The 24,450-nt window shown below is 44.3% G+C and overlaps 1 protein-coding gene across 5 annotated transcripts in view; it reads right to left on the reverse strand.

Moving 5' to 3' along the window:
* The window catches only part of UTRN (utrophin), a 486,786-nt gene that overhangs the window by 437,862 nt on the left and 24,474 nt on the right, over positions 1-24,450 (reverse strand). Inside the window, exon 1 of one of the 5 annotated variants that reach the window (XM_046669469.1) lies at positions 5,664-5,838. The exons of the other annotated variants lie outside the window; for them this stretch is intronic. Within the exon in view, the coding sequence (XP_046525425.1) occupies positions 5,664-5,715 (52 nt within the window). The 5' untranslated portion in view covers positions 5,716-5,838. Of the gene's footprint in view, positions 1-5,663; positions 5,839-24,450 lie in introns of those variants that run through there. 5 annotated transcript variants of the gene reach the window in all.

Consider the following 24,450-nt stretch of genomic DNA (forward strand, 5'->3'; position numbering starts at 1 on the left):
TGAAAAACAAACATTGTCGTTTCTCATTTACCTTTGTATTGCCGTCCCTGGCACATTATAAGGACTTCATAACTGGACACTTACTGCAGGAAGAGAGAGGAGCAGATCGGAAGACGTGAGAGCAGAAGTCACTGAGGAGCAGGACGAGGAGAGGAGCCTGCCGGCTCACACCCACGGAGAGCAGCGCACGACCAGCCCGGCGGCTGCACAGGGGACGCGCACGTCCACGACAGGAGCAAAGTCAAACCAGCAGCTCTGGGGCAGACTCAGCAGCCCGAGCACTGCAGAAATGGACCTGTAGGGAGAGGTGTGGCCGGGGCAGAAGGGCACTTTCAGAATATAAGAGATGGACTAATTTTTTTTTTTTTAAAGATTTTATTTTTTTTCCTTTTTCTCCCCAAAGCCCCCCCAATACATAGTTGTATATTCTTCATTGTGGGTCCTTCTAGTTGTGGCATGTGGGACGCTGCCTCAGCGTGGTCTGATGAGCAGTGCCATAACCGCGCCCAGGATTCGAACCAACGAAACACTGGACCGCCTGCAGCGGAGTGCGCGAACTTAACCACTCGGCCACGGGGCCAGCCCCATGGAGATGGACTAATTTTTAAAAGTAGAGGCAGCAGCATGGGCAACCTGTTGGGCTGTGGAGCAAAGGTCAGCAAGTGCGTTTTCTTGAAGCTGGCACTGTGAGGAAACTTCTAGTTTCCAGAGGGTTCTAGAATCCTCAAGCTTCAGAGGAAAGTGTGAAGAAGAGAAGCCTGGAGATTATTCTTTGTTTAGCAGTAAAAACATCTAGTGGGAGAAGTGACCTACGAGTCCCCTAGGACATATCAGCCTATGGATCCAGATGTGTCACTCATGACACTTTGTCCCATGGTCCCCTGCAGTGACACTCTCAATTCAAAGTCTTTCCCATGGATCTCTCATGCCCTTAAGGGAATCTGAGGATGCTGGCCACTGAGGAGACACAGGTATTAACATGTGTGAGTCATCTGTATACTCAGCCTGCAGCTGATACCACAGACAGATAGTCCTGACCAATCGGGGACACATCCACCGGAATCCCAGCGTCATATCTCTCAACCTGGGAATGAGGCATCAGCATCTACCTGTGACAACTTAGGGCTGAGAGTGGGGAGAAAATGAGAGAATTCAGGTAATAACTGGGCAGAACCCACGCTGAGGAACTGACCAGAAGTATTTTAAATCATTTCCAGGATTTCTAAGATGATAGAGTTTCCAAGAGGTGCCAGGTGACAAATGGAGAATGCAAGCAATGGTTATCGCTAAGAAATGACGAGCCATGGGACTCAGGAGCAAAGCCCCAGGGCCCCAGTCCCAGGAGGGAGCCAGTCGGCTAGCGGATCCGTTCCTGCGCGCCTTCTCTGCTCCACACAGAACACTGAGGAGAGCCAGTCCCCAGGAGAAGCGACCCACACAAGGGCTATAGAAGGAGTGCTGTGGCCTTGCTGTCACTGCCACAGGGACCAAGCAGAAGCAGTGACATAGGCCGGAGCCTGCAAGCAGGGGAGAGGAGAGCAGAGGCTGAGTAAAGAAGGTGGGTGTGAGCACGACGGGAGGGGAGCAAGGCACCCACAGCCTATTATTAAAGTATTCTGAGAAGTCACAGGGAATGGGGAGGAAGGTGGCGGGTGGAATGAGGAAACAATACCAGAAGGTACGAAAGAGAAAACAGTGATCCAGAAATAAGGAGAACATCACTCAGGCACTTTTATTCCCTGATGGAGAACAAGCATCCTGGATTTGTGGGTGGGACCATTTATGGCTGTTTTAGCCAAAGCTCCACTTTCCATAAAATTTTTCTCCTCCGGAGAACGTCCATGAGTAAACCTATCTATAAAAGGAAAAATAAAGCAAAAATAACAAGCTTGGTTTAAATTAGGAACGTTGCACTGAAATAACTGCCTGGAGGTTGCCAATTCAGCAGAGCGCTGGAACTACTGATGTGCTGTTCGAATATCAGTATGTAGTTTGGTCAGTAAAAACTGGCCAACTCTAGGAACCTCTGAACTTCAAAGGTCTTTCACACCGATTTTCATTGATGCCAGGAAAATTCTTACAAGTTAAGCTGTGTTAATCTCTCAACTCTCACTTGAAAAATGAGGTAGCTAAGGTTTCATGCCACCGAGTGAAACGCCAAATTCATGCCATGGCTGCTCTTAACCTCAGGACCAGCTCCCAGCCCCACAGGCTCTCCTCCCCCTGTAGAGGCCGCACTGGTTTTCAACAGCATTGCCTGAACCAACACGATGCCCAGAGATTTCAAAGTTTATTCTTCTGAAAGTAAAGGATACTACACGCTACTTCCTCTCTTCCTCAAAGTCAGAGCCAAAGCTCACATGAAACCAAGAGGAAAGCTCACATGAAACCAAGAGGAAATGCATGTTCCTCAATAGCAACGGTTCCAGGTATCAGGTGGCAGCAGCAGCTGCTGAACAGCCAGTGCCACCCCCACCATCCTCCCAAACTCTGGCACCGACACAAGTCTCAGAATCTTGAGGCCACTCTGACGTGAGTCTTTCGGCAGCAGAATGACAAAAGGACGCAACACTTCCACTCTCCAGGACGTTAAAATCATAGCTGTAAAAGAACAAGGTGGTTACTCTTCACATGAGTTACTACCCTGACCCCTCCTCTCCGGAAAGAGGGGGCAGGAAAAGGAAATGAAAGCAAGTGACTCAAGGTTCTGGATTTCATATGCAAGAATAGCCAGCAACAGGTGCAGTGTTCGGCGAAATTAAGACTCTCGAGACGCCTCTCGCCTCCGCACACAGAGCCCGAGCACGGAAACCCAACATTAGCAATGATGTCAGAAGTGCAAATCATCATCCTTTTCTAGCCAGTAGCAATTTTGTAAAACAAAAAAATTACTGAAAGACCACAAACTATTTCTCTGCTGACACATGACTTCTTTCACATAGTCCTCTCCTAAAACAGTTTACTCTAAAATAATTTCAGTGTTGGTTATAATAAAACATTTTTTAATGCCTGGTGACTAGCATCGTGCCTGGTACATAGTGGATGGGCTACAAATAGTTACTGGAGGAATGAATGAAACAAACAAGCAGGTAAACAAAAAGTTGTCATCACAAGTAAAGATAACCAGACTCTTACCTTCAGAGTAGTAGACAGTGTTATTTTTTCCCATTTCTCCAAGAAGAGAACAAAAAGTTGGAATCAGAAGCCGGGAGCAAGAAATATCGCTACCGAATATATTAGGAGATGCCAACCATCCATCCTCAGGCTGAAGGCCTGTCTGCCACCCTTGGGGATTAACAGATCTATGCAGGGAATTGTCATTCAGAGAAGACCAAATGGGAAAAAGTCAGACTCATTTGAGAAATCCACATTTAGACGTTCCTTTCTTTCAGTATGCCATTTCACATAACATTTTCCACCTGCCATTACTATAGAATTTACAAAAGAACCTTTGCTGTATAATCTTTTCAATGCTAAGAATAATCTGCTAATACTATGCTATGGACAATGTCTTATGCTACATGTGACATGGATAAGAAAAATATGACCATGGATAAGATGGAGTAGAAATGAAGCCATTTTATTAGCTCTAAAAACTGACAGAAGGAGTGGAGGAAAACAGCAATGAAGCTGAGCCCACAGACGGAGAATGGCTGTTAGATGACTCCTGTATTAAATAAAAGAAGAATAACAGCGTGAGAACATCACTGTTGTAAGATAAAGGGCTTAAATAATGACAACAGTTAGAAAACTAAGGTTTCAGAGCAAAGATAATATATCATCAAAACTGTCAGCAGGTGTCAGAGAATGAAGCAGTACAAAGAGAATTTTAGTGTAATAAATAATTTTATAAAACTACTATTAAAAATGGCTCAAATTAATGACTCTCTTCAATTTTCTTTAAATTCATGAATTTCTTTTATTTATAACAAGTATTCTGAACAGAATTTCTCTCATCCCCATATATTCAATTTAAAGAATCCTTAGGTTTTTCAAGTCATTTCTTGCAGGATCCAAAATAAGTCCCATTTTTTTTTTACCTCATGGTAACACCCAAAGGGCTGGAATCAAATTCCTGAGATCCTACGTGCCTAGTTAATAATGACCTCAAACTTCAAGGAGTAAACTGAATAGCAAGTCCATTAAGAATGTTTTGGGGGCCAGGCCCGGTGGTCTTGTGGTTAAGTTCAGCCCACTCTGCTACTCCACTAGTGTGCTGTGCTGGCAGCCCACATACTAAAAAATAGAGGAAGACTGGCACGGATGTTAGCTCAGGGCAAATCTTCCTCAGCAAAAAAAAAAAAAAAAAAAAAAGAATGTTTTTGTTTTTCAAGTGACAACTCTTCATTCATTCATCCATTCACAAGGATCTACCATCCCCACAGGCCAGGCACTATGCCACAGCAGTGAACAAGAAAATCTTAGTCCTTGCCCTTACAGAGATCACAGTTGGGGACCCACCCACAACAAAGTTAACAAAGCCACTGGCATTGTGTCAGGTATGCTGAAGCAACAGGACAGGTGGCGGGAGACAAGAGGACGACACCTACTTCCACTAGGCAGTCAGGACAGGCACCTTGGAAGACGTGCAATTTAATCCCACACCCGATTGCAGAAGGAGCAGAGAGGCTGGCCAGGGATTGGGGGCAGGTATTCAAACAGCCGGTAAAGAAGCCATTCCCAGGGCTGCAAGTCACCCAGGGGAGGGGCGATGGAACGGGAATCTCCCACGTGATTCACCCCGCACGCCTTTGCCTTTACACACACTTTCCCCTCCGCCTGGAATCTCTCCCTTCCACCCTCTCTGCTGCAGCCTCGCAAGTCCCTCCTCTGGAAAACACCGTCAATGAGGAGCCAAACTCCAGGAGTTAATCGTTCCTAACCTGTGGGCCCACAGCACCTGGTATGTGCTGCTACAAATCATCCCTCCAACCACAGCACGCTGAATCCGTGTTTCAACCCCGTAAGCAGGAATCTCGCCTTATTTGTCTCTGTTTCCCAAAGTCTATCATGGAACTTGACACCAACAGATATGAAATAAATGACAAGGGAGTGAGCGGACAAAGCAAGGGAGGCATGCACACATGAAATGCAGGCAGGAGCACCGCCAACGCGAACTCCTCACTCCGGACTGGAGGATGGGGAGCCGCACCAGGGTTACAGCTTACTAAGCCACTCACAGTTTGGAGGACAAAAAGATTCCTATCCCTATATGATTTTCATACAACCAACGCTTTGGGGCAAATCTTGCATCACACAGAAGTGACAGAATAATTTCTGGGAGTATCATTAGACATCCGCACGGATCCAGTCCCACTCGACAGGCACGCCCTCAGCGCCAGCCCTGTCCTGGGCTCAGGGCTGACAGCCGCCCCGTCCCAGATCAACACCACTAGTCAGCAGAGCAAATCATATTTCCAAAGTGTTGTTAATGACTGACACTGTAAGATTCTTTACATGTAACTCACTTCTTTCGCAATATTATTAAGAGAAAATGTCTTTTAAAAGATTCCAAGGTCACCCAGAGACAAAACCATTTAGGATCTGTTGCTCAGTAATTTGCACCCTGCTTCTTGGCTCGCTGAGCCATGCCTGGGTTTCCTTTCTACAACCAATGGACGAAAGTTTAAGTAGCCACCGCCTTCTAGGCGAGTCTTCTTTACCTGCCTGCGCGTCTCCGCCGTCTCCACGTGTGGAACCCGATGCCACTTCCATTTCTCCTGGCTCAGCGCGTCCTCCGAGGGGAGCTAAGATTCACAAAGCAACCGTGCATGCTGCCTGAAGTCCCAGAGATACGTGCACCCCTCGGCTGGAGAGTGTGCTCCGATGAAGTCAAATTGAAAAACAGGGCCAAACAGCATGGGACGTGGAGAGAGGAGTCGCTCCCCAACCGCCCCGACCAGAATGGTGACATTCCTGCCTGTGTGCGCAGCCCAGGCCTGGTCTGCGCCATCTGAGCCGCTGCCAGGCGGCCGGGAGCCTGTCGCCTTACCATCCACACGGGTGACCACTTGCCTGTGTAGGAACAGCACGGCGAGGCATGCGTTCCTACAAACCCAGCTCAAACCGCTCAGAGTACAGACGGGCCAAACGAACAGAACTCAGTTCCTCCATTCTCCTCAGGATTTCCTTCAACGTGTGCCGAACGAAAAAATGTTTAGGAATTAACCAAAAAATGTTCTCACGAGAGACCCTGTTCTTATAAATGTTACAATTTATCAACCTACATACCAATTTTTTAACCTATATAGCCACACTTATCCCGAAAGCTTTTAGGGATCTAGCTATTAATATGCTAAATAAACAGGTCATCAAGCTGAAAGGTTAACTACCCCGCTTTGGCAGGATTAAAAAATACTATTGAGTGAAACGCAAACTGCATCTTTCCGCCAGTCTCAACGCACAGCCCCTGGCTTGCTTGCCTTCCAATCGCTGTGTCATTCAGGTTTCCCACCGGCCAAGCTCGGCCCTCAGCCAACACCACAGTGCTGCACATATGGCTTCCTCAGGGAGGCCTGCCCTCATCACCAGCACCCCTCCCAGGCCCGGAGAAGCCCCCTCAAAATCCACTATGACAGCCCTGTGGGACATTTATCCCCCAGGCAATTAAACAGCTACCTGTATATTCTGCAGTTTGATATCTGTTTCTCTTATTAGTTTACCCATTCCAGAGGCCGGACGCCATAACTGTTGTGTTCATCAATGTTGCTGACCATGCCCAGTACCGTGCCTGGCATATGGGGCAGCCAACAAAGAGTTAATTTCATTTCAAACTGTCATCTCCGTAAAAATACTCTCTGTGACACACTGCTGTCACTGCCAAAGCTCTGAGGAAATAAACTTTCATCCTAAACCATTATCTTCATCAGGGTTATTAGAATGCAAGTGGTGCATGAACTTGGACAGGAAAACAAATAGATATTTTCACTAATTTCCAACAGAAATTTGCATCTCCTTCCATTATGAAGGTGGATCACCAAACACACCGTTGGTAGTCCCTTTGGCTGTGTCTCCGACAAAAGTCACAGCCACTTTCACATCGCAGAGCAGCTGAGAAATCACCTGGCTCAGCATCACCTCAGAATAGCAGAGCAGTTACTGCACCCACTGCTGGATCCTGTCCCTGAATGCATTAATAAAAAACAAATATTACTCTAGCACAGGCTTTTTAAGTATTTTGTAACTGGATTTCCATGTAATTGGTTTTCCTTTGTAATGCCATGTATTTTATTTTATGCACTTAAAAACATTTGTCTGGGTTCACCAAACTGCCAAAGGGGTCCACAGGTAAAAAAAAAAAAGAGAGGGATTGATGAGGATAAAGAATGAAAACCCTAATCCACCTCTTTAACATGAGATATAAACATCTGATGTACCAAGAAACACTTATGGCAGGATTTCCTTCTTTTTCACAGTTGAATAATATTCCATCGTGTGTGTGTGTGTGTGTGTGTCTGTGTGTGTGTGTGTATCATATCTTCTTTATCTATTCATCTGTTGATGGGCACTTAGGTTGTTTCCATGTATCGGCTATTGTAAATAATGCTGCAATGAACATGGGGGTGCAGACATCTTTTCAAGATAGTGATTTCGTTTTCTTCAGATAAATACCCCAAAGTGGAACTGCTGGATCACATGGTAGTTCTATTTTTAATTTTTTCAGGAACCTCCATACTGTTTTTCACAGTGGCTGCACAAATTTACATTCCCACCAACAGTGCACAAGGGTTCCCTTTTCTCCACATCCTCGCCAATACTTACTATTTCTTGTCTTTTTTGGTAACAGCCATTCTAACAGGTGTGAAGTTGTATCTCCACTGTGGTTTTGATTTGCATTTCCCTGATGATTAGTGATGTTGAGTGACTTTTCAACATATTCTTGATAATGATTAAACTTCTCCCACTTTTTTTTCCAGAAAGACTCATCTTTAAGCCACTGATCCCCTGGGGTTTGCAAAGTGAGGATACTATGCAGGGAAGGTTACAAAACATATTACACTCCTATTTCTACCAGGTGTTTCCATAGTTACAACCTGGCAAGTGGAGATTCACCCCATCTTATTTCTGTAACAGTGCTGTGAATATATGCACATGTGCACCAGGAGGAGTAACAGAGTAATCACCAACACCTCACTGTGAGCTGCTTTAATCAGCCAACCGTTAATATGCACAACACTCCAATAAAAAGGAGCTCTGACTCCAATTAAAAAGGAGAGGGCGAGGCCAGGCCTGGATGGAATTAGGCGGCCAGTGAATGACTTCTAGGGGCCGGGTCAACGGAGAAAAATTCAGAGAAGAAACAAAATGAAATTTTGCAGAACCTCGATAGCAGCCAGTGGGCCCCAGTTGCCTTATTAGGGGTTGCTCCGGAAAACGAAATACCACAGCTTTTCTCTCATACAAATTAAGACAGGTTCTGGCCAGTTCAGTTCAGTTCAGCCCCAGTTGCATTCAGGAACTTTCTCACTCTCTCCCACCAAAAGGAAAATAACAGAAAAGAAATGATCCTCACACCCTGCTCTGTTCTTCCTCCTGCCATTTCCCCTCTCCCTGACCCCTTCCCTGTTTATGGTAAAACTTAAGCCTCCAAGGCCAGGTTCTGCCTGTTTGGATCCACAGGCACATGTCACGTCTCTTTCAGAAAGTTAACAAGCTTCACGTGGTAAATATAAAAACTAGAATCCTTCAAGAAGTTCACACACCCCATACTCTCACCAGAATATTTCCTGGAACTCTGTAAAAGCATCTCTTTTCAGGCACAAATCCACCAGACCACCATCAGCAACCAAACAGATTTGAAGGAAAGTGAGCAAGAAGTTTCCTTGAGGTCCATGTAGCCCAGGCAGCAGAAAGAATACTGAGTTTGCGACCACTGTTTAATCTTGGGAAAGTCATTTCCTCCCTTCCTCAATCTTCAGGCAAAGGAAGTAAACTAGATGGTCCCTTGAAACATCTTCCAGCTCTAAAATTCTGTGAAGGTCCATGTCACCACAACGGCCATCCATCCACGGTCAAAAGTGAGAGGGAAGGACAGAAGGAGGCCCCTTACCTCTAAAAATGGTTTATAAATCAGGAAACGCTGGAAACAGACCATTCCAGCTTGAAAATCTGCTAGCTTTTAGTGTTCATTCAGAATTCTCAGTTCCTTAATTTGCATTCCATTACTAGTGAACTCAATACACCATGATGCGTGAAATGCCTAACAGAAAATATTCCCATAATCACCAGCAATATGGAAACAGTGTAGCTGTAATATGAGGAGAAACATTTCAAAATAGTTCAGATATTTACAATTCACTTGCATGATAAATGATTTCTAAAGCCACGAAGCTTGGCAGGCCTGGCAGAAGGAAGAGAAAATGTTGGGATAACTGTGCCTAACTGCATCAAAAAATGCATGCTGAGAAAAGACAGCTACTAAAAAATTTAGGGGACCATATTATTCACAGAGGTTTATGTGAGTTCCAAAAAAATGACATTGTGCAGCATTTTCTGTACTATCAATAAAATTTTTCAACAAAATGATTTCCAAAGGAAATCGCCCATTACCTGTTTCTCAACTTTTATCAAAGTAACAAATGCACACAATTTTTAAAATTAAATAGGACTATAACAAAACCCTGCAGTCCCGCCTCAGTCTTGCTTTCAAGGGCTACCCTCTCCGTTCCTTCTCTCTTTGTTGTCACGGTGATCTATGCATTTCTGAATACTAGGCTGTTTCCTGATGGTAAGTCAAATAGTATTTACAGAATTTTGTTACAGTAATTAAGGATTTACCTCTCTTACATCCACTCTTCCAGTTTCTATCCAGTTTTTTGCTTCTGATAACATACTTTTAATTTCTAAGATCTCTTTCTTATTCTCTGAATCTGTTTTTTTTTAATAGCATCTGTCTTCATTTCAAAGCTACAATTATTTCCCCACCTCTCTGAGGATATTTATTATATTAGATACTATTTTTCTCTGTTTCCCCTAAGCTCCTTTTTCCTGCTGTTTGTTTGGGTACAGCATCACCGATGGAGGCTTTCCTCAAATATCGGACTCCTGCCAGCCCCTCCATTTCAAAATGAGGCAGTCAAAGGGTCAAGTTCTATGAGCGTGATGTCAGCAGCCCAGTGGTGGGCTCAAAGTAGGTAATTAAATTCCATCCTGGAACTATAATATACTCCCAGTAAAAGCATCCTCTGATTTGGGGCTGGTACAGCTTCAGGAATTCTGAGGTTTCACCATCCTGGTGTCTCTCCATCTTCCTGATGTCAAACCAGAGCCTCGCCATCCTCGCTGAGCCAGGGATGGGAAGGCAGAGCTCAGCACGTCCAGAGAACAGACAAAGCTCCGTTCTCCCATGCAGTGGGGAAGATGGACGATCTGGGAGTCGAAGTGCGCTGTTTACAGATCTCAAGCAAACTCAAGTTTTTAGCCCCAAACTTCTCCCACTTTCCCCTGACCCAACTTCAGACAGTACTCGTGACTCTAAGGCAGGAGATTTGCAAAGTCTGGGAGGTGCACCCGGTAGCCTCAGGCTACCACCCCCGCCCCGTCCCTCAGTGGTTACCACTCCGCCAGCACCTTCCAGCACGTGACTCCTTACGCATCCACGGCCACCTCGTCTCCACTTGCCTTTGGGCATGGAAGTTTATGCCTTTTTTGTTCTTTTGCTGGAATTATAGTGTCATTACGGCAGCAAGCAACGATAAACACATACCCAGTCTTCTGCTTTTAACTACAAGTCCTGCTCTCTTCAATTTCTCCTTAGGAAGACTCCTGAAATCGTCTCATTGCCAGAGGGGCGCGCTGGTTTACCAGAAGGAGCGCAGGAGGACGTGGTTCTCACAGCCTCGAACTCCAAAAGACTTTCTACAGTAATATCCATAACATCAAACGTAACTGTCAGTTAATGATTCTTTGCATGATTACGTCCAATTTGGAATTTGAATTCGATATTTAAAATACGACACAGCGATTTCATAGGTAGCGAAATTTCATAGTTACAGCAAATTACATTTCTTTCCTTTATCTTCAAATGTGAATTTTACTTTACACTGAGTAATTCAATCCAGCCAAATTACAGGTGCTATTTGGGGACCTCAAGGCAGATTCACTTTTTATGTACTTTAAATTGGATTAAAACTTTGTTAAAAATTCAAATAATTTTTATCTCAAAGGGTATGCTAAAATAAAGAAACTCAAAGTTCATCTATATTTACTAAAGAAAAAACCTATCACTGTATCAAGTATATTCATAATGAGAGAAAAACACCCAACAGTAATGTTTCTAAAACCCCAAAGCTCAGGGCCCCCTGACGGATAGACGAGACCGCCTACAAGTTTTAAAAACTCAGAAAGCAGTTCCCATCTTGGCTGAAAGGGAACATGTGCGTTTTAACAGTAACATGCTGAAATACAGAAATAATTTCTCAAGACCTTCCAGTGGGCCAGAAAGAACGCTGCAGCTGAACGCCAAGTTTCTCCCACAAAACCCAGTGCGACTGACTGTGGCTACTGAAGGCGGGTAGGAACTTCTCAGGCTAAGAAAGGTAAGGCTTTCCAGCAAATTCATAAAATTGCAAACTTTTGCCCAAATTCCTTGGTTTAGAACTTCACATACAGCCAGTTTGATGTAGTCATGAAAGCTCATGAAAAATATTTTGGCCACGTTGTGATATGTCTTTAATGTATTACAAAAAGATAAGCGATGGCGAGAAAGAAGGTAAGAAATGTAATAACATGTTCTTTCCTTTATTTTCTTTACAGCTGAGATAGCCGAAGTAAAAAATAAAGGTAATTAGTATTAAATGACTTCACACTTCAAAGCAAAATAAATATTAACGTTGTGCTCCCTGGATTCTGATCCAGGAATATGTAATAGCCCAGACATTCAAACAATGTCTCAAATACCTGTTTCCTTGCTCTTTTCCGTCGCTTCCTTAATTTGAGTGGATTATTCTGCTCTCGTTCAAATTATAATAATTCTGTCAATTATAATAATCAATTAGTCTGGATAAGAGGAATGGAGATGAAGGATGATAAAATACTTACAATCCTATTTATAGTATTTATTACCAAGTGGGCATGACAATTTAATTGCCTATGAAGGAAGTATAATCGATCCAACCACCACCCTTAACAATTACCAACGGTCCTTCATAATTACAAACATCTTTGTTACTGAAATGTGGGAATTAGACCTTGAATTCCTAGGCAAGCCAAAATAGCGCCAGTCTCTACATCTGAACAGCATTTATCTTCTGAAAAGACCAAAATCAAACCCTCCCTACACATTTTCCGATCCTAAGTCTAAGGTGTTCTATTCATGAATCCTGCATACACATATCCAGTGCCTACGTGTCAAGCGCTGTTCAGGACAGTGACGTAAAATGGTACATGAGATCCTTCCGCTTCTTCTCCAACACTCTGCCCGCTAAGATATCAGTCTCATTCAGTGACCCTGCGTGGAAAACACGTCTGAGTCAGTTTCTCTAGTTTCCCATATCTACCAAGGAAAGCGAGACGCCCCAGGTGATGAGTCACACGGTGAGTGTGGGGCTGGAAATAAATTCTTGGCCCACAAAGTCACCTGCAGGGCCACCGTGGATGGCCACTCGCAGACTTCTGGGGATGAGCTGAGACAGGTTCCCAGATGAGAGATGGTAAATCCAGTGGACACCCTCGATGGGGACTCACTAATGAGGACACACTGCCGGCAGTCACAGAGACCGTGTGTCACACACACATGCAGACAACTAAGTCTGTGCTCAACCAACAGAATCAGTCAAATCCCAAACAAAGGTTCATACACGCTAAGTAACAGAAACCAGGTTCCATTTTTAAAACTGTGTAGTTTGTCAGATTTTCTGGTAATAAGATAACTTTGGACTGACTTACTATAATTATTATTTGCTTGGAGTTAAAGACTAAGTGCTGAGAAGTATACACGGTAGTGATTAAGAGTGTGACACAGCTACCTGGGGTTAGCTCTGCCACTCACTACCTGTGCAACGCTGGGTATGTTACTTAACCACTCTGTGCCTTGGTTTCCTGACTATAAAATAGGGATGAGAATAGAAGCGCCTCTTTCACAGGGTTGTTGTGAGAATTAAATTAATCTGTGTGTGTGTGTGTCTATATGTATATATACATAGACATGTGTACAAATATACATATATGGGTGGGTGTGTGGGTGTAAATAAGTAATATTAAAACAGTGAAATACTATTAGTAGCTGGCATAGGAAGAATGCAAAAACCCTTAAGCTGCTCTTCTTGTTACTGCAATGCTTATATACCAAATTGTTCCACATGGTGTTTCAAGTTAAAGTTAAGCAGACGCTAAACCTGTGCAGATGTACTTAATATGAGGAGGTAGAGATGATTTAAAACTATCAGCTGAGTCCAAACATCTGTGCCGTGCAGCTGTCGGTGGAGTCAGCCTATGTGAGTGCCTTCAGCCAGCGCCTCCCCCACTCCATCCCCATAAGCAGGAAAGGCAGCAAGAGACTCTGGTCAATGCAGCACAAGTGGACTCTCAGGTGCCCGGATTCTAAAAGCTGACTCGGGCAATGTTCCCAATATGAAATGAGGCTGGCGCGAGTCCATCATCAACCTGAACTCTAATATTTCACACCATGAGGGAAAGGAAGGGGTGGAAAACAGAGTGGCAGTAATTTGTTCTGATTAATGTTTGTACTCTGTGATCCTACTCGTGAGAAACTGTCCTTTGCTCCGGAATGGCCCTCTCGCCTTGGTCTAGACACTTCCTCACTCTCCTGCTGCTTCCTTACTCTCTATGCTGTGAAATTCAACCAATTCAATCACTTTAGTGGCTGGAAACATGGGTCGGAGTCCACTCAGCCAGACCTGGTAACTTGGGGCCAGAGAGGTACCCGCTGTCTCCCTCAACAGCCTGCAGAAAGTCAAGAGCAAATGATGCAAAGAGAGGAAGGGACAGCAGGAATGAAGACAGGAAGTGACAATAATAATGACAACAGAACCAACAGCCTCTGACAATATTAGCTGCTCAACACATTTAATCTTCACAGCAACTCTACAGATCCAGCCAAGGGCAGCAGAATCATTATTTTTCTTCTACTTAGTGCCCAGAATTTACTTTTTTTAAAGTTTACCTTAAGGAACTTAGGACCAAAAATTGAAGACAGATACATACAATACCTCAAATCAATTTTATGATCTACAAAATTCTACAGGAAAACCTACCAGGCTCCCTTTGTTACAGAGATGATGAGGAGAAGACAGGAAGAGGAGTGATGTTAGTGAACCAAGTTACTCTTGAGAAACCATAATCTAAACCTCCAGTACCAAGTAAAAGTCTCATAAAACAAATAATTAAATCATTTTATCGATAAATCCTGAAGGACCAAGGTCTCTGGCAAAAGGCAGCACACAAGCACGGACACTGGCATATGCAAAATCAGCGCTTCCAAGGAAAATGCCAGACTCGCAGCTTAACAGCCTGATCCACAGACACACTACCTTCGGCCATGACATTAAAAGGGTAAAATGCATGTGGTCTAATTTAGAAAAATACAAAAGAGTAATGAGAAAAAAGCCTAATTTAGTATTTTTAATTACTTTAATTCAAACAATTTTAAAGTTTGTATTTCTTGTATTTTTTCAATAGACATTATAAAGGAATTAAATTAAGCAATACCTTATTCCCTGCTATCTTCTAAATAAACCTAAGAGTAAGAAAAAAAGAATATGCTGAAGGAAGATTTTTCCGTAAAGGACTGGGAGTGACAGAGAAGTCCAGAGCATGGCATCATTTCCACAGTTACTGTGCAGCCTCATAACAGCTGCCAAGGATTTTCAGTTATCTATTACAGAGTATTAAAAAATCCTAAAAGCAGAGTACCTAAGCCAAAAATGAAACTCAGAAAAGAGATAATAGGTCAAAAATAGTAAAAACATAAGGACTTGAGGTTTGTCAAAAAGGCAATCGCATCTGGAAGCTATTTCCAGGAAGAAAAGGAGGAAAGACCAAAACCCAGAAAGACAGCTTATGTTAACAATTAGTGACTGTGAGAGTGGATATACACACACGACCGGGGGAAAGTACCAGGACATATGATCAACCATCAAAGGGTTTCGTCACAGGAAAGTCCAAGGACCACTTTTTAAAAAATTAATTAATGAAAAGAAAGGTAAGAGTAGGTATCATCCTCATATAATAACAATTTGCTAACTTAGTGAGATAGCAGGATTGCTTCAATTTGTTGCTGATTTAAGGCAAATCACCAGAGAACTTCTTTCCATCTCTATTTTTTTTTTTAAGATTTTATTTTTTTCCTTTTTCTCCCCAAAGCCCCCCAGTACATAGTTGTATATTCTTCGTTGTGGGTCCTTCTAGTTGTGGCATGTGGGATGCTGCCTCAGTGTGGTTTGATGAGCAGTGCCATGTCCGCGCCCAGGATTCAAACCAACGAAACACTGGGTCGCCTGCAGCGGAGCGCGCGAACTTAACCATTTGGCCACAGGGAGCCCTTTTCCATCTCTATTTTTTAAAAAAACGATTTTATAAATTTGTACCTGGCTTACAATAAAGGATGCCACACCTCAGAGTTCTTTAATCTAGGAATCTCAGATAGCTGAAAAGAGACTTTCTCCAGGTCATTCACTGTCCCATTATGGAGTCCCAGGGAAAAGGTTTTTCGGACCCTCAAGGCCGGGGAAAAAATACATATATATATGTTTCATATTACTAAATGTCTTTTTGAAAATTTATGGATAATGGCAATCTTGGAACTAACCATTTCCTCTTTGCATTGCCTAACATGACACTCTGAGACAAATCCGCATGGAGAGTTTGGGGGGGGGGGGCGGGCAGGGCACCTCATATAAAGCAAGCAGAACTTGTGGGCACGAAGTCCGCTTGGCCTTATCTTACGAATCAACTCATTTCTTCCCCTCTCTGCATTTTTGTTGGCTTTTTCAAATTCGACTTCGTATGTGACTTTCTGTAGAAATCTGGACTCTTTTACATATTACAAAAAAGTTACTGTAAGTCCTCAGTAATAACTCGGATGTATCCTTGTCTACGAAACAGGAACAATTATATCTGCCCCACAGAATTACTGAAGAGAGTAGATCAAATAATGTATTTGAAAAGTCCCAGCATAGAAGCCTAGCTCTCTGCCTCCTTCTACTCTTTCAGAAAATACCTCCTCAATCTAAAATTAATTTTCCTCCTGTGCTCTGGATTTAGCGAGCAATCAATTAGTTCACACATTGCTAGCTTTTATGGTGTACCTAACTGGTTACAATTTTAAAAGGTTAATGTATATCCAGATACTTCCCATAAAAGTCACCGACTTTAGCTAAGACTCCTGGACCCACACATCCCATGAAGTAAAAGTTTAACAAATTACGTTGGATTTTTAAATGGGAGTCTTGTAAACGAAGATACTGCTAACAAAGGGATTGCTGTAGTAATATATTTACCCAGACTTTCTAATTTCCGATGTTTTCTTTTAACATAACTGCATTTCCCAACTAAAATGACATCCCAGTGAGCCCACTGAAACCCAAACTACATGAAAGAAAGCCGGGAGGTCAGTAAGAGCCAACAAGTGCCACTTATGTCCGAATGAGAATCAGTGTCGATCCACCCGTTTTTTAATACAATGATGAAAGCAGGGAAGTGGGGGAGTAGACCCTGGAATCCCTCAGCGGTCTCTTCCGTCTCGGAGCAGGGACAAGTCCAGACCAGGATGGTGAGGGAGCCGCGGGGCACTAACTCCTGGGGGAGCTTCGGCAGCCGCGGCATCCTCGTCTGTCAAATGTGAGTCACAACTATTCCACGGGACCATCATGAGAAGATTCCAAGGATTCTAACATGGATAAAGCGCTTTTCAGGCAGATCCCTACCACTCCCAAGCTGCCACATTCAGGTATGAAGTCTGTACGCTGCAAAAAGGCACCAATGGGGGTGGCAAAGGGGACTGAAATCCAGCCAGCACGGTGACTCCAAGGAAAAAGAACACCGTTCTCTTTGCACAGAGGCCCAGCCCACTAAGTGAGTGTGTTGATCAGTCGGTGACTCTCCAGAGGGCACATCTTTGTCTGACTCTCCACCTAGAGGGGCTGCTTTGGCCTCATATCCATAAAGAAAAATATCTCCAAGCAGCAGCCCTAACTAATAGATACACTAAACTCACCGCCTCTCCTAAACGCACCTCCTTCCTCCAGAGCCCCCAGGACGACTGCTATGAGAACAGGAACGAGTCTGGAATCTGGCCCTGACCGAGCCGTGTCAGATCCTCAGCCACCTCCCCAGCCTGACCCTTCAGTCACACCGAACGCCCAAACCTTCCCCTCTCTGCCCCGCTCCAGCACGCCCTGCCCACCTCCAGAGGTCCCAGGACAGCGCCCCTATGCGCCCCTGCCGGGCCTGGAGGCGAGCCCACGAGCTGCAGGAAGCAGGATCACCCACAGACCAGGCCAGTCCCTGGGGTGGCCTCGAGGCATTTTCTCAAGAAACAATGTTCTAAAGGGTGATTATCTCCCACTGCGCTTTCAGTGCTGTCTTGTCTTCCAGCTGCCATTCAACGTGAAACAGGATTCTGCAAGCCGTTACTTTCCAAAGTTTCAAAGAAGCAACTTAGAAAGTTTTTATAGCACAGTAAGTGCCCAGGCCTGGGATCCTGGCCTCCTCTTCTTGATGTCAAGCAAGTTACTCGACCTCATGAAACCTGTTTCCTTCCTCTGTGAAAAGAGGAAGGAAGGGAGAGAGGAAGGGAGGGAGGAAGGAAAATAAAATAGCTTCCTCGTAGATCTGTTGTGAGCACCACAAAATGCACTACAAGACAGCACCTGGCACAGCGTAACCTCTGAGAAAATGGTCACCGTGACTGGTGCACCATCCCTTATCTGCAAGGCCAGTATCCGCAAAGCTAAAACCAAAGGTTTCTTCATAACCCCTTTGGCAGCAAAACATGAACTGACCTGAGGCTATTTATAACCTTGCTTGTGTCCCATTTAGTGTCAAAAGTCACACATTTTAACTGCAGAAATAATAATACATTTAATTACAGGATGCTGTCCCGAACTCCCTGGAGACATTCCATAATACACGGTATATGTACCCAAAGCTTTCTGAAACCAAAAAAAGTCATCGATGCTGAAACACATGTGGTTCCGAGGGTTTGGGATAAGGGATGGAGAGTGAATCCCAACGCAACCCTAAACTGAAGGAGGTGGGGGTTTGCTGACAACCCCAGAGCAGTCTTACGTGCTAGAGTTCACCTACACTTCCCACGGGCAAGTTGTCAGGGTGTCCGAGCGCAGCAGTGGCCCGGCCCTGGGACAGGTTAGAATCAGTGTCCTGGGCCTAAGTTGGGCCCAGGCACAAGGGTTGGGAAGGAAAGAGCTGGAAGTCTGAGCAGAGAGGGAGAGTGGAACCAAGCTGGCTACCGGGCTTCACTTGCTCTCAGAGGACCCACGCCATCAAGCACGATTTTATAACTTGTTTAGTCACTTTTCTCCTAGATTTTCAGAGTGAATCTAGTTTTCATTCCCAACACCAGCTCCCTCAAGTCTGGGCACACGGCCATTGAATCACACGGGCCACTCAAACGTTCTTTTCAAGCTGTTGAAAACATGAAGCTAAGTAAATGGATCTCCTCCAGCCTCCCTCAACTGCACCCTTCCCCACCTTACCATCCATTACAAGGACACTCCATTTCATTCCAGAGATACTCCGTCAGTGGATTAAGTATATAACATGTACGCTATAAATGATAGATAAAGAGTATTAACAAAGCAAGAGCATGGGGAAAGTGGAAAATTTTAAGAACTGAATCAGTTTAATGTTTCTCTTTATAGAACCACCCTGAGAAAACAAGAGGGGACCGTGCCTTTTCAAGGGTCCTACTGTGGCGCTCTTCCAGCCCCACCCCTCCCCAGAGGACAGAGAGTTCACAGGACCAAGGGGACATGTGCACCCAGAGCCCATGCAAACTCTTCTAAAGCAGACTCGAGGGACCCAGGATCCCAGTAATCCCACCCAAATGAGGCCTGAGCTCATACCCAAGGTGGACCACAGCACTGTTTGCAAGTGGGATAGAGAGGGAGACCGTGGATGTTTGGCCAGGGGGTGACCCCAAACTTGTGTGAAATGCCCTTCTCAGTGCAGAATGGAGCCCACATGGGAAAACCGAGTCCATGCCAGCTCTCTCGTGCCGCCATGTTCTGGCTCAGAACTCTGAGGAGCAGAATTCTAAATTCAAACCTGGCCCACAAAGTTGTTAGAAGGGTATGTTTGTCACTATCCATTCTCTCCCTCTCGTTGGTATCAGAAATGCCACCCTCTCCCCTCCCCCTCAGCTTTTAGCTCAGCACAGGGCCGCCTCGCCACAAATCGCATTTCCCAACCTCCCCTGCAGCTAAATGAGGCACGTGGCTAAGTCTAGCCAGTGGGATGGTGAAAGGAACCATGAATGCAACCTCTGGGTCACATCCTTCAAAAAGGAAATTGCCTATTTTTTACTTCCTCTCTTTCCCCTTTCCTTGGACTGGAACTTGGACATAGTGTTGAGGGGCCAGTTGCAACCAAAAAAGATGAGACAGGGGCCGGCCCCGTGGCCAAGTGACTAAGTTCGCGTGCTCCACTTCGGCGGCCCAGGGTTTCCCGGTGTGGACATGGCACCACTGGTCAGGCCACACTGAGGCAGCGTCCCACGTAGCACAACCAGAAGGACCTACAACTAGAATATACAGCTGTGTACTGGGGGGATCTGGGGAGAAATAGCAGGAAAAAAAAAAAAAAAGATTGGCAACAGTTGTTAGCTCAGGTGCCAATCTTAGAAAATTAAAAAAATTAAAAAATTAAAAAATTAAAAGATGAGACAATAGTTCAGAATGGCAGAACAGGAAAAAAGGAAGCAAGATCCCTGAGAGACCACATGGAGCAGGGCCACGTGTCCACAAATGCCACCCGCAAACTCTGAACTGTAAAGGGAGAGAAAAATGATCTTTGATCTTATGTGAGCCATGGAATTTTGAAGTTTCTCTGGTACCCCAGGTTAGCCTCTCTCTAACTAATACATTTGCAAATGATCTAAGTAAACTGGTTGTAAGGTAGATTGTTGGGGAGTCTGTCTAAGGCATATGCTATGAGTCAACTATGGTGATCCCAGACAAAGAAGCACTGTACCAAGCCTTAGCAAGAAAAAAAAATGAGGAAAGGAAGGAGAGATTTTGTATGGAGGCAGAGTTATTTTTTCAAAAATCTTACCACAAAAATGTATCAAATATATAGTTAAAGACACAAGAAAAAATAAAAAGAGTTGCATGTGAGAATTAATCATAGCGTCTAAAGGTCTGTAAAATGACCTGAAAATCCTCTGTCTCCTAGACTGCTTCTTATTAAATATAAAAAAGCAAAAAGTCAAAAGTCTGGAGATACTTAAGAAATAAAAACACAAATTCTGCTTGTGTGATATGATTAAAACTATTTTTTACATGCTGATTTTAAAAGACTGGAAAAATACACCGACATTTAATAAGTATTTGTGTGGTAGTAATAGCTAACATTTATTGAGTGTTTCTGTGTACCCAAGTGCTTGACATATGTTAGTTCAGTTAATTTTTACAATATGAGGGAATAGGTGGTATTACCATTCCAACTTTATTGATAAGGAAACTGAGGCACAGAGCAGTTTAGCAATGTGCTCAAGTCCACACAGCTAAAAGGTGGCTATGCTGAGATTCAAAACCGGATCATCTGATACAGCTCTGAATCACTCCATATAGCACGGCTACAACAGAGTGCTAATAAAAACTTTAAATCCTGTAGGATTTTCTTATTCTGCTTTGGAAATATTGTATAAAATAACAATATCATGCTATACTTGATACCCAGCTCAATGCAGGCATAAAATGCTTATCCCAAATGCCATCACATAATCCTTTCTATAATCCCAACAACAGTACTGCTTGTAGGAACCCAAGTGTATAGAATATTTGGGAAGGTCACAAGATCAGCGCAGACAAGACTGAAATGAGAGCCAGGAGGAAGAAGGTAACAGAACACAACCCTTTGCTAGCACAACTTTGACAATGAAGCATTAACGATTTGGTTCTCTGGAGCTTACAGGGCGATCAGCATGAGGCCATCTGGTCCACACTCCTTACCTTACAAACAAATCGATTAATTGTGTGCAGAGACTGAGTGATGTATTCAAGGTCACAAAGCTCATTATTTGCAGAACAGAAACCAGACCCTAACTCGCCTCTGAGACTAAGGTCTTTCTTTTTAATAGGGCACCGAGGTTTTCTAGAATTTATCAACTAAAGCAATGTTTTAAATTATGTTCTAAATACCATGAAGGACCCTCAGGGGCCTGGGGTGGGCTACCCGCCACTCCTACCCTTCAAACGCTGCTTTATAGAAAGCTTCGCCCTGTCAGCCCTGTGCTAAAGGGAACAGCAATGCACAGTCACTTTCCTAAAAAGGGCCTCCATCTAAGACCTGTTTTCAGAAAGACTTCCAAAGCAAAAGCACAAAAGGAAGGAAGGAAAGGAGGGAGGGATCCAAATCACATAACAAAGTGAAATATTAGCATCCTCACTTTCCAGAACCCTACACTTGGGCCCTTTTGGAATGGTTAATCTGGAGAAAGCTTGCTCCTGCCAGAATTCATCTCACAGAAAAACCATCACCATCATTTCATTAAATGAACGTTTCGTGCCAAATAAAAAATTAACATATTCTCCAAATAAAGGACAATCTTGGAAAAGAAAAGGCAGTTGACGACCTTACACTGACATCTATCTACATTACACTGCCTTAGTCTTCTCTTTTCATGTCTGACTGTTGAAAGCATCATCAAGAGGTCTGCCAACCAGCATTTGGGAAACACGGTCAGGTTAACCTGAACCTAATCAATCAGTACAATAAAGACACAATAAAGATCAAACTGTTCCTTGTCTCAGGGATTACACATTGATTGAAAGCAACAAAAAACACAATTTGTTTATTCACTCAACATACACTTAATTGAGCACATACTATGTGTCAGGTACATACTGTTCTAGATACTAGCAATTCAACCCAGACAAAAAAAGACTTGCCCTCGTGGAGTTTACATTCTAGTGAAAAGAGAGAGACCTCAGCATACCACACAAGTAAATCATAGAGTTTGCCAGTGCGTTGTTAACTGCCATGGAAAAAAATTAAGCCAGGTAAAGTGAGTGAAGAGTGCTGAAGAAGGGAGGGTTTGCACCTAATCAGGTGGTCACGTAGATTGTGCAGAGGAAGGAGTCACCCACACGGTTACCTGAGGGAACAGCCCTCCAGGCAGGGGCCGCCATGGGAAAGGTCCTGAATTGGGAGGACCCTGACTGTGTACAATGAGCCAAAAGGGAAGGCAGAGGAAGCCGGCAGAATCACTCGGGGGTCTAGAGGTCACTGTAAGGTCTTGAGCTTTATTATAAGCAAAATGGGAAGTCGTTGCAGAACTGCAAACTTAACGGTGAAATGATCTACTTCTGTTTTAAAAAGACTCACTCTGCTGCTGGTTGAGACCAGCCTCAGAGGGACAGGAATGGAAACTGGGAGACCAGTAGGAGGCAGTGCAGAAATTCAGGCAAGTGATGATGGCCTGGACCAGGGCGGTGGCAGCGGAGATGGTAAAATATGACCAGATTCTGTATAAACAGTATTTGGAAAATAAACCCAACAGGATTTGCTGATGGACTGGATGTGGTTATAAGTGAAAGAAAGTACTACAAGGGTTGACTCTAAAATTTTCAGGGGCCGGCCCGGTGGCATAGTGGTTAAGTTTGTGCACTCCACTTCGGCAGCCCAGGGTTCGCAGGTTCAGATCCCAGGCGCGAACCTGGCACCGCCGGTCAAACCATGCTGTGGTGGCATCCCACATAAAAGAGAGGAAGATTGGCATGCATGTTAGCTCAGCAACAATCTTCCTCAAGCAAAAAGAGGAAGACTGGCAACAGCTGTTAGCTCAGGGCCAATCTTCCTCACAAAAAAAATAAATAAATAAAATAAAATTTTCAGCCTGAGCAATTGGAAGAATCCAAGTGCCTTTAAGAGAGCTGGGCAAGATTGTGGGATCAGCTTTGGGTGGGGAGAGATCAGGAGTTCTGATTTGAACACACAAGTGGAGATGTAAAGTGGGCATTTGGAAATGCAAGAATGCAGTTCAAAGGGAGAGTTCAGGGCCAGAGAGAGACATTTGAGTCCAGTATTTTAAACCAGGAGACAGGGCGATGACAAAGGGAGTGAGTACTGATAAGGAGGAGGTCCCAGGACCATGCCCTGGGCCCTCCAACGTTGGGAAGGAGAACCCATGAAGAAGAATGAGGGAAACCAAGAGAGTTCGGTGTATCCCAGAAGCCACGTGAAGAAAGTGTTCCAAGGAGGAGGGAATGACCGGCTGTGTTGATGCTCCCGAGAGACCATTACACGTCTGGGGTGGCCTTGGGCAGGTGCTGGTTTGAGGTGGATATGGTGTCAGACCTTGTGGATTCCTCTTCAGTTGACTTCCATTTTCTCAGGACAGGAGTAGGCAGAGTCATGAGCTAAGAGTCAGCATGGGGAGGAAGAGCTGAATGTTTCAGGAGAGAGGAGCCGGCATGACTTACTCACGTAGAACAGCAGGAGAGTGACTGCCCCGGGGCACAAAGGTCTCCCGCGTGAGTCTGAATTACACTGCGGCAAGGAATTAGGGCAGTATGTCTTCCTCCAGCCGTGTTCCTCTGCACAGGGGCTGGCACAGAGCAGGTGGAGAGTTAGAATTAACGAGGGGTGGAGTTTGACACGGCTGTGATGAAGCGAGAAAGGCAAGAGGACTGAAGACGTGAGCAAAAGAGTGGTTGCGATTGATCACAGAATCGTGGTAAAGAGCAAGGAGAGGACATGCGGTTTAGGCTGGCAGGTCAGCGGGGACATGAAATGAGGAGCCAGGGGACACTACCTGACCTCTCCCGGAGTAAGAGATGGTGGGAGAAAAGAGGGACATGAAAGGCATCCGAGAGTACTCTTACTCCATGAGTGTGGGAGAGACTGCCTGGCCTGTTTTCAAGTGACAAATATATCACCATCTTTGAAAAAGAAGTGACCTCTGATGTTAGAAAAAATAAAGCATTGTGATACCCATTCCACCTGAGCTTGATGAAGCACAAGTTCCATTAATGTAAAAAAAAAAATCTGAACCAGACTGTTAATTAGTAATTTATGTCTGATTATTTGCCACTTTTAGCAACAAAAGAGAAAGATTCATCAACAAATAAAAATTCATTCTATGCAAAACTGAGTGAAACATTATCAGAAAGTTCGCCCTTCAAACTTTGTGTCTACTCGCCCGAATTCTAGCAATCAGGCCTTTTGTTTGAACGGCTCTGAGACAACATAGGCGACAGAAGGCCCAGACTTTGAGCTGTGACAATAGGGTGTGACCCTAAACTCTTGCCA

Source organism: Equus quagga, chromosome 8 (genome assembly GCF_021613505.1).
Source record: "Equus quagga isolate Etosha38 chromosome 8, UCLA_HA_Equagga_1.0, whole genome shotgun sequence".
In the NCBI taxonomy this organism is placed as follows: domain Eukaryota; kingdom Metazoa; phylum Chordata; class Mammalia; order Perissodactyla; family Equidae; genus Equus; species Equus quagga.